The 13,660-nt window shown below is 34.7% G+C and overlaps 1 protein-coding gene across 1 annotated transcript in view; it reads right to left on the reverse strand.

Moving 5' to 3' along the window:
* LOC128191934 (uncharacterized) overlaps positions 1-13,660 on the reverse strand; it is a 128,283-nt gene that overhangs the window by 30,814 nt on the left and 83,809 nt on the right. Inside the window, 37 exon segments of the mRNA XM_052864310.1 lie at positions 76-189; positions 440-553; positions 790-903; positions 1,176-1,289; positions 1,549-1,662; positions 1,913-2,026; positions 2,263-2,376; positions 2,650-2,763; positions 3,023-3,136; positions 3,387-3,500; positions 3,737-3,850; positions 4,124-4,237; positions 4,497-4,610; positions 4,861-4,974; positions 5,211-5,324; positions 5,598-5,711; positions 5,971-6,084; positions 6,335-6,448; positions 6,685-6,798; positions 7,072-7,185; positions 7,445-7,558; positions 7,809-7,922; positions 8,159-8,272; positions 8,546-8,659; positions 8,919-9,032; positions 9,283-9,396; positions 9,633-9,746; positions 10,020-10,133; positions 10,393-10,506; positions 10,757-10,870; positions 11,107-11,220; positions 11,494-11,607; positions 11,867-11,980; positions 12,231-12,344; positions 12,581-12,694; positions 12,968-13,081; positions 13,341-13,454. Of these exon segments, the coding sequence (XP_052720270.1) occupies positions 76-189; positions 440-553; positions 790-903; positions 1,176-1,289; positions 1,549-1,662; positions 1,913-2,026; positions 2,263-2,376; positions 2,650-2,763; positions 3,023-3,136; positions 3,387-3,500; positions 3,737-3,850; positions 4,124-4,237; positions 4,497-4,610; positions 4,861-4,974; positions 5,211-5,324; positions 5,598-5,711; positions 5,971-6,084; positions 6,335-6,448; positions 6,685-6,798; positions 7,072-7,185; positions 7,445-7,558; positions 7,809-7,922; positions 8,159-8,272; positions 8,546-8,659; positions 8,919-9,032; positions 9,283-9,396; positions 9,633-9,746; positions 10,020-10,133; positions 10,393-10,506; positions 10,757-10,870; positions 11,107-11,220; positions 11,494-11,607; positions 11,867-11,980; positions 12,231-12,344; positions 12,581-12,694; positions 12,968-13,081; positions 13,341-13,454 (4,218 nt within the window).

Below are 13,660 nucleotides of genomic sequence, written 5' to 3' on the forward strand. Positions count from 1 at the left end.
TGGTCATTCTTTACTGATCTCTACTAAAATATTTTCATTTTGAAATTTGTTTCACATTATATGCGTAGAACTTACTGTTTTCACAATGTGTCCCATTAAATCCCGAAACACAGTCGCACTCGTACCTATTGATCAGGTCTCTACAAGTTCCATTATTTTCACAGAGACCAGCAAAGCATTCCTTGATATCTGTGAATAATGATAATCATTCAGTTTCTACTAATTACTTCTACAGTCTTATGCCTGCTCTTGAACTGCAAAGCTACGATTGCTTGCTACAGTTTCCTTGATTCATCAAGAAAAAATTACAAATCAAGATCCATCTATCAGTTGCAATCACCATCGATCAAATGACTAAATCAAGAAAAATCCTTCAAACTCAACATAAGAAACCATTTTGCAGTGTATTATCAAGTAATATAGTTACGAAAGTACGAACTGTTTTCACAATTTGTTCCGTTAAATCCAGCAACACATTCGCATTGGTAGTGATTGACGAGGTTTTGACAGGTTCCATTGTTTTGACAGGGACCGCTGGAGCACTCATCGATATCTACAATATCAAGTTCGATTTTGTAGTGCAGGGAATCAAATGCATTATATCAGCCCTCAGATTTGGAACTGTCTATATTTCTTCCATTGCATTAATGAACTGATGGGATGGAACCAAAAAATTGGCGGTAGACCCACCTACTCAAGTACTTTGTTCAACATCTCGTAAACAATAATCATAATAAAATCATCTTTTACAGCTTGATGCAAGACTTATGTTGTACAAGGAATTCTTACCGATTTCGCAATTTGTTCCATTGAATCCAGCAACACAGTCGCAGTGGTAGTGATTGATAAGATTTGAACAGGTACCGTTGTTTTTACAGGGACTTTCGGAGCACATATCTATATCTGCAACATCAAGTACATGTACAAAGACATTGAAAGGAAAGATATAGAATAAAATGTGTTTTCTATTTTTAATAAAAACATTTTGAACAAAGCTATCATCATTGGCATTATTCTTTGATTGTAAAGGATGTAGCCTATCAACCTACTTACTAGATAGAATTCATTGTACTGTAAAATAATCAAACCCAAACATATGCAGAAACTGGTGCCTCTACTTTAAGATATCTAGGTTTTGGGTTTTGTTTGTCTGATACTAAGTTCTTTGAACATACTGTTTTCACATTCTGTCCCATTGAATCCAGAAACACATTCACAGTGGTAGGTGTTGACAAGGTCTTTACAAGTCCCATTGTTTTTGCAGATATTTGGGGTGCAATCATCGATATCTTCAATATCAAGTACCAACTCATTGATCAGCAAGATATAACCGCATTCTACTTTCCTCAATTTATGGCATGAAAATCCAAATTATCACCATTTCAACATTTGTTCTTATCAACAGAATAAACAATCAAATCAAAGATTTCAGAAATGGTTGCATTGAAAATCAACAGAAGCACATTCAGAAGATGGTCATTCTTTACTGATCTCTTCTAAAATATTTTCATTTTGAAATTTGTTTCACATTATATCCGTAGAACTTACTGTTTTCACAATGTGTCCCATTAAATCCCGAAACACAGTCGCACTCGTACCTATTGATCAGGTCTCTACAAGTTCCATTATTTTCACAGAGACCAGCAAAGCATTCCTTGATATCTGTGAATAATGATAATCATTCAGTTTCTACTAATTACTTCTACAGTCTTATGCCTGCTCTTGAACTGCAAAGCTACGATTGCTTGCTACAGTTTCCTTGATTCATCAAGAAAAAATTACAAATCAAGATCCATCTATCAGTTGCAATCACCATCGATCAAATGACTAAATCAAGAAAAATCCTTCAAACTCAACATAAGAAACCATTTTGCAGTGTATTATCAAGTAATATAGTTACGAAAGTACGAACTGTTTTCACAATTTGTTCCGTTAAATCCAGCAACACATTCGCATTGGTAGTGATTGACGAGGTTTTGACAGGTTCCATTGTTTTGACAGGGACCGCTGGAGCACTCATCGATATCTACAATATCAAGTTCGATTTTGCAGTGCAGGGAATCAAATGCATTATATCAGCCCTCAGATTTAGAACTGTCTATATTTCTTCCATTGCATTAATGAAGTGATGGGATGGAACCAAAAAATTGGCGGTAGACCCACCTACTCAAGTACTTTGTTCAACATCTCGTAAACAATAATCATAATAAAATCATCTTTTACAGCTTGATGCAAGACTTATGTTGTACAAGGAATTCTTACCGATTTCGCAATTTGTTCCATTGAATCCAGCAACACAGTCGCAGTGGTAGTGATTGATAAGATTTGAACAGGTACCGTTGTTTTTACAGGGACTTTCGGAGCACATATCTATATCTGCAACATCAAGTACATGTACAAAGACATTGAAAGGAAAGATATAGAATAAAATGTGTTTTCTATTTTGAATAAAAACATTTTGAACAAAGCTATCATCATTGGCATTATTCTTTGATTGTAAAGGATGTAGCCTATCAACCTACTTACTAGATAGAATTCATTGTACTGTAAAAATAATCAAACCCAAACATATGCAGAAACTGGTGCCTCTACTTTAAGATATCTAGGTTTTGGGTTTTGTTTGTCTGATACTAAGTTCTTTGAACATACTGTTTTCACATTCTGTCCCATTGAATCCAGAAACACATTCACAGTGGTAGGTGTTGACAAGGTCTTTACAAGTCCCATTGTTTTTGCAGATATTTGGGGTGCAATCATCGATATCTTCAATATCAAGTACCAACTCATTGATCAGCAAGATATAACCGCATTCTACTTTCCTCAATTTATGGCATGAAAATCCAAATTATCACCATTTCAACATTTGTTCTTATCAACAGAATAAACAATCAAATCAAAGATTTCAGAAATGGTTGCATTGAAAATCAACAGAAGCACATTCAGAAGATGGTCATTCTTTACTGATCTCTTCTAAAATATTTTCATTTTGAAATTTGTTTCACATTATATGCGTAGAACTTACTGTTTTCACAATGTGTCCCATTAAATCCCGAAACACAGTCGCACTCGTACCTATTGATCAGGTCTCTACAAGTTCCATTATTTTCACAGAGACCAGCAAAGCATTCCTTGATATCTGTGAATAATGATAATCATTCAGTTTCTACTAATTACTTCTACAGTCTTATGCCTGCTCTTGAACTGCAAAGCTACGATTGCTTGCTACAGTTTCCTTGATTCATCAAGAAAAAATTACAAATCAAGATCCATCTATCAGTTGCAATCACCATCGATCAAATGACTAATTCAAGAAAAATCCTTCAAACTCAACATAAGAAACCATTTTGCAGTGTATTATCAAGTAATATAGTTACGAAAGTACGAACTGTTTTCACAATTTGTTCCGTTAAATCCAGCAACACATTCGCATTGGTAGTGATTGACGAGGTTTTGACAGGTTCCATTGTTTTGACAGGGACCGCTGGAGCACTCATCGATATCTACAATATCAAGTTCGATTTTGCAGTGCAGGGAATCAAATGCATTATATCAGCCCTCAGATTTAGAACTGTCTATATTTCTTCCATTGCATTAATGAAGTGATGGGATGGAACCAAAAAATTGGCGGTAGACCCACCTACTCAAGTACTTTGTTCAACATCTCGTAAACAATAATCATAATAAAATCATCTTTTACAGCTTGATGCAAGACTTATGTTGTACAAGGAATTCTTACCGATTTCGCAATTTGTTCCATTGAATCCAGCAACACAGTCGCAGTGGTAGTGATTGATAAGATTTGAACAGGTACCGTTGTTTTTACAGGGACTTTCGGAGCACATATCTATATCTGCAACATCAAGTACATGTACAAAGACATTGAAAGGAAAGATATAGAATAAAATGTGTTTTCTATTTTGAATAAAAACATTTTGAACAAAGCTATCATCATTGGCATTATTCTTTGATTGTAAAGGATGTAGCCTATCAACCTACTTACTAGATAGAATTCATTGTACTGTAAAAATAATCAAACCCAAACATATGCAGAAACTGGTGCCTTTACTTTAAGATATTTAGGTTTTGGGTTTTGTTTGTCTCATACTAAGTTCTTTGAACATACTGTTTTCACATTCTGTCCCATTGAATCCAGAAACACATTCACAGTGGTAGGTGTTGACAAGGTCTTTACAAGTCCCATTGTTTTTGCAGATATTTGGGGTGCAATCATCGATATCTTCAATATCAAGTACCAACTCATTGATCAGCAAGATATAACCGCATTCTACTTTCCTCAATTTATGGCATGAAAATCCAAATTATCACCATTTCAACATTTGTTCTTATCAACAGAATAAACAATCAAATCAAAGATTTCAGAAATGGTTGCATTGAAAATCAACAGAAGCACATTCAGAAGATGGTCATTCTTTACTGATCTCTTCTAAAATATTTTCATTTTGAAATTTGTTTCACATTATATGCGTAGAACTTACTGTTTTCACAATGTGTCCCATTAAATCCCGAAACACAGTCGCACTCGTACCTATTGATCAGGTCTCTACAAGTTCCATTATTTTCACAGAGACCAGCAAAGCATTCCTTGATATCTGTGAATAATGATAATCATTCAGTTTCTACTAATTACTTCTACAGTCTTATGCCTGCTCTTGAACTGCAAAGCTACGATTGCTTGCTACAGTTTCCTTGATTCATCAAGAAAAAATTACAAATCAAGATCCATCTATCAGTTGCAATCACCATCGATCAAATGACTAAATCAAGAAAAATCCTTCAAACTCAACATAAGAAACCATTTTGCAGTGTATTATCAAGTAATATAGTTACGAAAGTACGAACTGTTTTCACAATTTGTTCCGTTAAATCCAGCAACACATTCGCATTGGTAGTGATTGACGAGGTTTTGACAGGTTCCATTGTTTTGACAGGGACCGCTGGAGCACTCATTGATATCTACAATATCAAGTTCGATTTTGTAGTGCAGGGAATCAAATGCATTATATCAGCCCTCAGATTTGGAACTGTCTATATTTCTTCCATTGCATTAATGAAGTGATGGGATGGAACCAAAAAATTGGCGGTAGACCAACCTACTCAAGTACTTTGTTCAACATCTCGTAAACAATAATCATAATAAAATCATCTTTTACAGCTTGATGCAAGACTTATGTTGTACAAGGAATTCTTACCGATTTCGCAATTTGTTCCATTGAATCCAGCAACACAGTTGCAGTGGTAGTGATTGATAAGATTTGAACAGGTACCGTTGTTTTTACAGGGACTTTCGGAGCACATATCTATATCTGCAACATCAAGTACATGTACAAAGACATTGAAAGGAAAGATATAGAATAAAATGTGTTTTCTATTTTGAATAAAAACATTTTGAACAAAGCTATCATCATTGGCATTATTCTTTGATTGTAAAGGATGTAGCCTATCAACCTACTTACTAGATAGAATTCATTGTACTGTAAAAATAATCAAACCCAAACATATGCAGAAACTGGTGCCTCTACTTTAAGATATTTAGGTTTTGGGTTTTGTTTGTCTGATACTAAGTTCTTTGAACATACTGTTTTCACATTCTGTCCCATTGAATCCAGAAACACATTCACAGTGGTAGGTGTTGACAAGGTCTTTACAAGTCCCATTGTTTTTGCAGATATTTGGGGTGCAATCATCGATATCTTCAATATCAAGTACCAACTCATTGATCAGCAAGATATAACCGCATTCTACTTTCCTCAATTTATGGCATGAAAATCCAAATTATCACCATTTCAACATTTGTTCTTATCAACAGAATAAACAATCAAATCAAAGATTTCAGAAATGGTTGCATTGAAAATCAACAGAAGCACATTCAGAAGATGGTCATTCTTTACTGATCTCTTCTAAAATATATTCATTTTGAAATTTGTTTCACATTATATGCGTAGAACTTACTGTTTTCACAATGTGTCCCATTAAATCCCGAAACACAGTCGCACTCGTACCTATTGATCAGGTCTCTACAAGTTCCATTATTTTCACAGAGACCAGCAAAGCATTCCTTGATATCTGTGAATAATGATAATCAATCAGTTTCTACTAATTACTTCTACAGTCTTATGCCTGCTCTTGAACTGCAAAGCTACGATTGCTTGCTACAGTTTCCTTGATTCATCAAGAAAAAATTACAAATCAAGATCCATCTATCAGTTGCAATCACCATCGATCAAATGACTAAATCAAGAAAAATCCTTCAAACTCAACATAAGAAACCATTTTGCAGTGTATTATCAAGTAATATAGTTACGAAAGTACGAACTGTTTTCACAATTTGTTCCGTTAAATCCAGCAACACATTCGCATTGGTAGTGATTGACGAGGTTTTGACAGGTTCCATTGTTTTGACAGGGACCGCTGGAGCACTCATCGATATCTACAATATCAAGTTCGATTTTGTAGTGCAGGGAATCAAATGCATTATATCAGCCCTCAGATTTGGAACTGTCTATATTTCTTCCATTGCATTAATGAAGTGATGGGATGGAACCAAAAAATTGGCGGTAGACCCACCTACTCAAGTACTTTGTTCAACATCTCGTAAACAATAATCATAATAAAATCATCTTTTACAGCTTGATGCAAGACTTATGTTGTACAAGGAATTCTTACCGATTTCGCAATTTGTTCCATTGAATCCAGCAACACAGTCGCAGTGGTAGTGATTGATAAGATTTGAACAGGTACCGTTGTTTTTACAGGGACTTTCGGAGCACATATCTATATCTGCAACATCAAGTACATGTACAAAGACATTGAAAGGAAAGATATAGAATAAAATGTGTTTTCTATTTTTAATAAAAACATTTTGAACAAAGCTATCATCATTGGCATTATTCTTTGATTGTAAAGGATGTAGCCTATCAACCTACTTACTAGATAGAATTCATTGTACTGTAAAAATAATCAAACCCAAACATATGCAGAAACTGGTGCCTCTACTTTAAGATATCTAGGTTTTGGGTTTTGTTTGTCTGATACTAAGTTCTTTGAACATACTGTTTTCACATTCTGTCCCATTGAATCCAGAAACACATTCACAGTGGTAGGTGTTGACAAGGTCTTTACAAGTCCCATTGTTTTTGCAGATATTTGGGGTGCAATCATCGATATCTTCAATATCAAGTACCAACTCATTGATCAGCAAGATATAACCGCATTCTACTTTCCTCAATTTATGGCATGAAAATCCAAATTATCACCATTTCAACATTTGTTCTTATCAACAGAATAAACAATCAAATCAAAGATTTCAAAAATGGTTGCATTGAAAATCAACAGAAGCACATTCAGAAGATGGTCATTCTTTACTGATCTCTTCTAAAATATATTCATTTTGAAATTTGTTTCACATTATATGCGTAGAACTTACTGTTTTCACAATGTGTCCCATTAAATCCCGAAACACAGTCGCACTCGTACCTATTGATCAGGTCTCTACAAGTTCCATTATTTTCACAGAGACCAGCAAAGCATTCCTTGATATCTGTGAATAATGATAATCATTCAGTTTCTACTAATTACTTCTACAGTCTTATGCCTGCTCTTGAACTGCAAAGCTACGATTGCTTGCTACAGTTTCCTTGATTCATCAAGAAAAAATTACAAATCAAGATCCATCTATCAGTTGCAATCACCATCGATCAAATGACTAAATCAAGAAAAATCCTTCAAACTCAACATAAGAAACCATTTTGCAGTGTATTATCAAGTAATATAGTTACGAAAGTACGAACTGTTTTCACAATTTGTTCCGTTAAATCCAGCAACACATTCGCATTGGTAGTGATTGACGAGGTTTTGACAGGTTCCATTGTTTTGACAGGGACCGCTGGAGCACTCATCGATATCTACAATATCAAGTTCGGTTTTGTAGTGCAGGGAATCAAATGCATTATATCAGCCCTCAGATTTGGAACTGTCTATATTTCTTCCATTGCATTAATGAAGTGATGGGATGGAACCAAAAAATTGGCGGTAGACCAACCTACTCAAGTACTTTGTTCAACATCTCGTAAACAATAATCATAATAAAATCATCTTTTACAGCTTGATGCAAGACTTATGTTGTACAAGGAATTCTTACCGATTTCGCAATTTGTTCCATTGAATCCAGCACCACAGTCGCAGTGGTAGTGATTGATAAGATTTGAACAGGTACCGTTGTTTTTACAGGGACTTTCGGAGCACATATCTATATCTGCAACATCAAGTACATGTACAAAGACATTGAAAGGAAAGATATAGAATAAAATGTGTTTTCTATTTTTAATAAAAACATTTTGAGCTAAGCTATCATCATTGGCATTATTCTTTGATTGTAAAGGATGTAGCCTATCAACCTACTTACTAGATAGAATTCATTGTACTGTAAAAATAATCAAACCCAAACATATGCAGAAACTGGTGCCTCTACTTTAAGATATCTAGGTTTTGGGTTTTGTTTGTCTGATACTAAGTTCTTTGAACATACTGTTTTCACATTCTGTCCCATTGAATCCAGAAACACATTCACAGTGGTAGGTGTTGACAAGGTCTTTACAAGTCCCATTGTTTTTGCAGATATTTGGGGTGCAATCATCGATATCTTCAATATCAAGTACCAACTCATTGATCAGCAAGATATAACCGCATTCTACTTTCCTCAATTTATGGCATGAAAATCCAAATTATCACCATTTCAACATTTGTTCTTATCAACAGAATAAACAATCAAATCAAAGATTTCAGAAATGGTTGCATTGAAAATCAACAGAAGCACATTCAGAAGATGGTCATTCTTTACTGATCTCTTCTAAAATATATTCATTTTGAAATTTGTTTCACATTATATGCGTAGAACTTACTGTTTTCACAATGTGTCCCATTAAATCCCGAAACACAGTCGCACTCGTACCTATTGATCAGGTCTCTACAAGTTCCATTATTTTCACAGAGACCAGCAAAGCATTCCTTGATATCTGTGAATAATGATAATCATTCAGTTTCTACTAATTACTTCTACAGTCTTATGCCTGCTCTTGAACTGCAAAGCTACGATTGCTTGCTACAGTTTCCTTGATTCATCAAGAAAAAATTACAAATCAAGATCCATCTATCAGTTGCAATCACCATCGATCAAATGACTAAATCAAGAAAAATCCTTCAAACTCAACATAAGAAACCATTTTGCAGTGTATTATCAAGTAATATAGTTACGAAAGTACGAACTGTTTTCACAATTTGTTCCGTTAAATCCAGCAACACATTCGCATTGGTAGTGATTGACGAGGTTTTGACAGGTTCCATTGTTTTGACAGGGACCGCTGGAGCACTCATCGATATCTACAATATCAAGTTCGATTTTGTAGTGCAGGGAATCAAATGCATTATATCAGCCCTCAGATTTGGAACTGTCTATATTTCTTCCATTGCATTAATGAAGTGATGGGATGGAACCAAAAAATTGGCGGTAGACCCACCTACTCAAGTACTTTGTTCAACATCTCGTAAACAATAATCATAATAAAATCATCTTTTACAGCTTGATGCAAGACTTATGTTGTACAAGGAATTCTTACCGATTTCGCAATTTGTTCCATTGAATCCAGCAACACAGTCGCAGTGGTAGTGATTGATAAGATTTGAACAGGTACCGTTGTTTTTACAGGGACTTTCGGAGCACATATCTATATCTGCAACATCAAGTACATGTACAAAGACATTGAAAGGAAAGATATAGAATAAAATGTGTTTTCTATTTTTAATAAAAACATTTTGAACAAAGCTATCATCATTGGCATTATTCTTTGATTGTAAAGGATGTAGCCTATCAACCTACTTACTAGATAGAATTCATTGTACTGTAAAAATAATCAAACCCAAACATATGCAGAAACTGGTGCCTCTACTTTAAGATATCTAGGTTTTGGGTTTTGTTTGTCTGATACTAAGTTCTTTGAACATACTGTTTTCACATTCTGTCCCATTGAATCCAGAAACACATTCACAGTGGTAGGTGTTGACAAGGTCTTTACAAGTCCCATTGTTTTTGCAGATATTTGGGGTGCAATCATCGATATCTTCAATATCAAGTACCAACTCATTGATCAGCAAGATATAACCGCATTCTACTTTCCTCAATTTATGGCATGAACATCCAAATTATCACCATTTCAACATTTGTTCTTATCAACAGAATAAACAATCAAATCAAAGATTTCAGAAATGGTTGCATTAAAAATCAACAGAAGCACACTCAGAAGATGGTCATTCTTTACTGATCTCTTCTAAAATATATTCATTTTGAAATTTGTTTCACATTATATGCGTAGAACTTACTGTTTTCACAATGTGTCCCATTAAATCCCGAAACACAGTCGCACTCGTACCTATTGATCAGGTCTCTACAAGTTCCATTATTTTCACAGAGACCAGCAAAGCATTCCTTGATATCTGTGAATAATGATAATCAATCAGTTTCTACTAATTACTTCTACAGTCTTATGCCTGCTCTTGAACTGCAAAGCTACGATTGCTTGCTACAGTTTCCTTGATTCATCAAGAAAAAATTACAAATCAAGATCCATCTATCAGTTGCAATCACCATCGATCAAATGACTAAATCAAGAAAAATCCTTCAAACTCAACATAAGAAACCATTTTGCAGTGTATTATCAAGTAATATAGTTACGAAAGTACGAACTGTTTTCACAATTTGTTCCGTTAAATCCAGCAACACATTCGCATTGGTAGTGATTGACGAGGTTTTGACAGGTTCCATTGTTTTGACAGGGACCGCTGGAGCACTCATCGATATCTACAATATCAAGTTCGATTTTGTAGTGCAGGGAATCAAATGCATTATATCAGCCCTCAGATTTGGAACTGTCTATATTTCTTCCATTGCATTAATGAAGTGATGGGATGGAACCAAAAAATTGGCGGTAGACCCACCTACTCAAGTACTTTGTTCAACATCTCGTAAACAATAATCATAATAAAATCATCTTTTACAGCTTGATGCAAGACTTATGTTGTACAAGGAATTCTTACCGATTTCGCAATTTATTCCATTGAATCCAGCAACACAGTCGCAGTGGTAGTGATTGATAAGATTTGAACAGGTACCGTTGTTTTTACAGGGACTTTCGGAGCACATATCTATATCTGCAACATCAAGTACATGTACAAAGACATTGAAAGGAAAGATATAGAATAAAATGTGTTTTCTATTTTGAATAAAAACATTTTGAACAAAGCTATCATCATTGGCATTATTCTTTGATTGTAAAGGATGTAGCCTATCAACCTACTTACTAGATAGAATTCATTGTACTGTAAAAATAATCAAACCCAAACATATGCAGAAACTGGTGCCTCTACTTTAAGATATCTAGGTTTTGGGTTTTGTTTGTCTGATACTAAGTTCTTTGAACATACTGTTTTCACATTCTGTCCCATTGAATCCAGAAACACATTCACAGTGGTAGGTGTTGACAAGGTCTTTACAAGTCCCATTGTTTTTGCAGATATTTGGGGTGCAATCATCGATATCTTCAATATCAAGTACCAACTCATTGATCAGCAAGATATAACCGCATTCTACTTTCCTCAATTTATGGCATGAAAATCCAAATTATCACCATTTCAACATTTGTTCTTATCAACAGAATAAACAATCAAATCAAAGATTTCAAAAATGGTTGCATTGAAAATCAACAGAAGCACATTCAGAAGATGGTCATTCTTTACTGATCTCTTCTAAAATATATTCATTTTGAAATTTGTTTCACATTATATGCGTAGAACTTACTGTTTTCACAATGTGTCCCATTAAATCCCGAAACACAGTCGCACTCGTACCTATTGATCAGGTCTCTACAAGTTCCATTATTTTCACAGAGACCAGCAAAGCATTCCTTGATATCTGTGAATAATGATAATCATTCAGTTTCTACTAATTACTTCTACAGTCTTATGCCTGCTCTTGAACTGCAAAGCTACGATTGCTTGCTACAGTTTCCTTGATTCATCAAGAAAAAATTACAAATCAAGATCCATCTATCAGTTGCAATCACCATCGATCAAATGACTAAATCAAGAAAAATCCTTCAAACTCAACATAAGAAACCATTTTGCAGTGTATTATCAAGTAATATAGTTACGAAAGTACGAACTGTTTTCACAATTTGTTCCGTTAAATCCAGCAACACATTCGCATTGGTAGTGATTGACGAGGTTTTGACAGGTTCCATTGTTTTGACAGGGACCGCTGGAGCACTCATCGATATCTACAATATCAAGTTCGGTTTTGTAGTGCAGGGAATCAAATGCATTATATCAGCCCTCAGATTTGGAACTGTCTATATTTCTTCCATTGCATTAATGAAGTGATGGGATGGAACCAAAAAATTGGCGGTAGACCAACCTACTCAAGTACTTTGTTCAACATCTCGTAAACAATAATCATAATAAAATCATCTTTTACAGCTTGATGCAAGACTTATGTTGTACAAGGAATTCTTACCGATTTCGCAATTTGTTCCATTGAATCCAGCACCACAGTCGCAGTGGTAGTGATTGATAAGATTTGAACAGGTACCGTTGTTTTTACAGGGACTTTCGGAGCACATATCTATATCTGCAACATCAAGTACATGTACAAAGACATTGAAAGGAAAGATATAGAATAAAATGTGTTTTCTATTTTTAATAAAAACATTTTGAGCTAAGCTATCATCATTGGCATTATTCTTTGATTGTAAAGGATGTAGCCTATCAACCTACTTACTAGATAGAATTCATTGTACTGTAAAAATAATCAAACCCAAACATATGCAGAAACTGGTGCCTCTACTTTAAGATATCTAGGTTTTGGGTTTTGTTTGTCTGATACTAAGTTCTTTGAACATACTGTTTTCACATTCTGTCCCATTGAATCCAGAAACACATTCACAGTGGTAGGTGTTGACAAGGTCTTTACAAGTCCCATTGTTTTTGCAGATATTTGGGGTGCAATCATCGATATCTTCAATATCAAGTACCAACTCATTGATCAGCAAGATATAACCGCATTCTACTTTCCTCAATTTATGGCATGAAAATCCAAATTATCACCATTTCAACATTTGTTCTTATCAACAGAATAAACAATCAAATCAAAGATTTCAGAAATGGTTGCATTGAAAATCAACAGAAGCACATTCAGAAGATGGTCATTCTTTACTGATCTCTTCTAAAATATATTCATTTTGAAATTTGTTTCACATTATATGCGTAGAACTTACTGTTTTCACAATGTGTCCCATTAAATCCCGAAACACAGTCGCACTCGTACCTATTGATCAGGTCTCTACAAGTTCCATTATTTTCACAGAGACCAGCAAAGCATTCCTTGATATCTGTGAATAATGATAATCATTCAGTTTCTACTAATTACTTCTACAGTCTTATGCCTGCTCTTGAACTGCAAAGCTACGATTGCTTGCTACAGTTTCCTTGATTCATCAAGAAAAAATTACAAATCAAGATCCATCTATCAGTTGCAATCACCATCGATCAAATGACTAAATCAAGAAAAATCCTTCAAACTCAACATAAGAAACCA

Source organism: Crassostrea angulata, chromosome 1 (genome assembly GCF_025612915.1).
Source record: "Crassostrea angulata isolate pt1a10 chromosome 1, ASM2561291v2, whole genome shotgun sequence".
In the NCBI taxonomy this organism is placed as follows: Eukaryota; Metazoa; Mollusca; class Bivalvia; order Ostreida; family Ostreidae; genus Magallana; species Magallana angulata.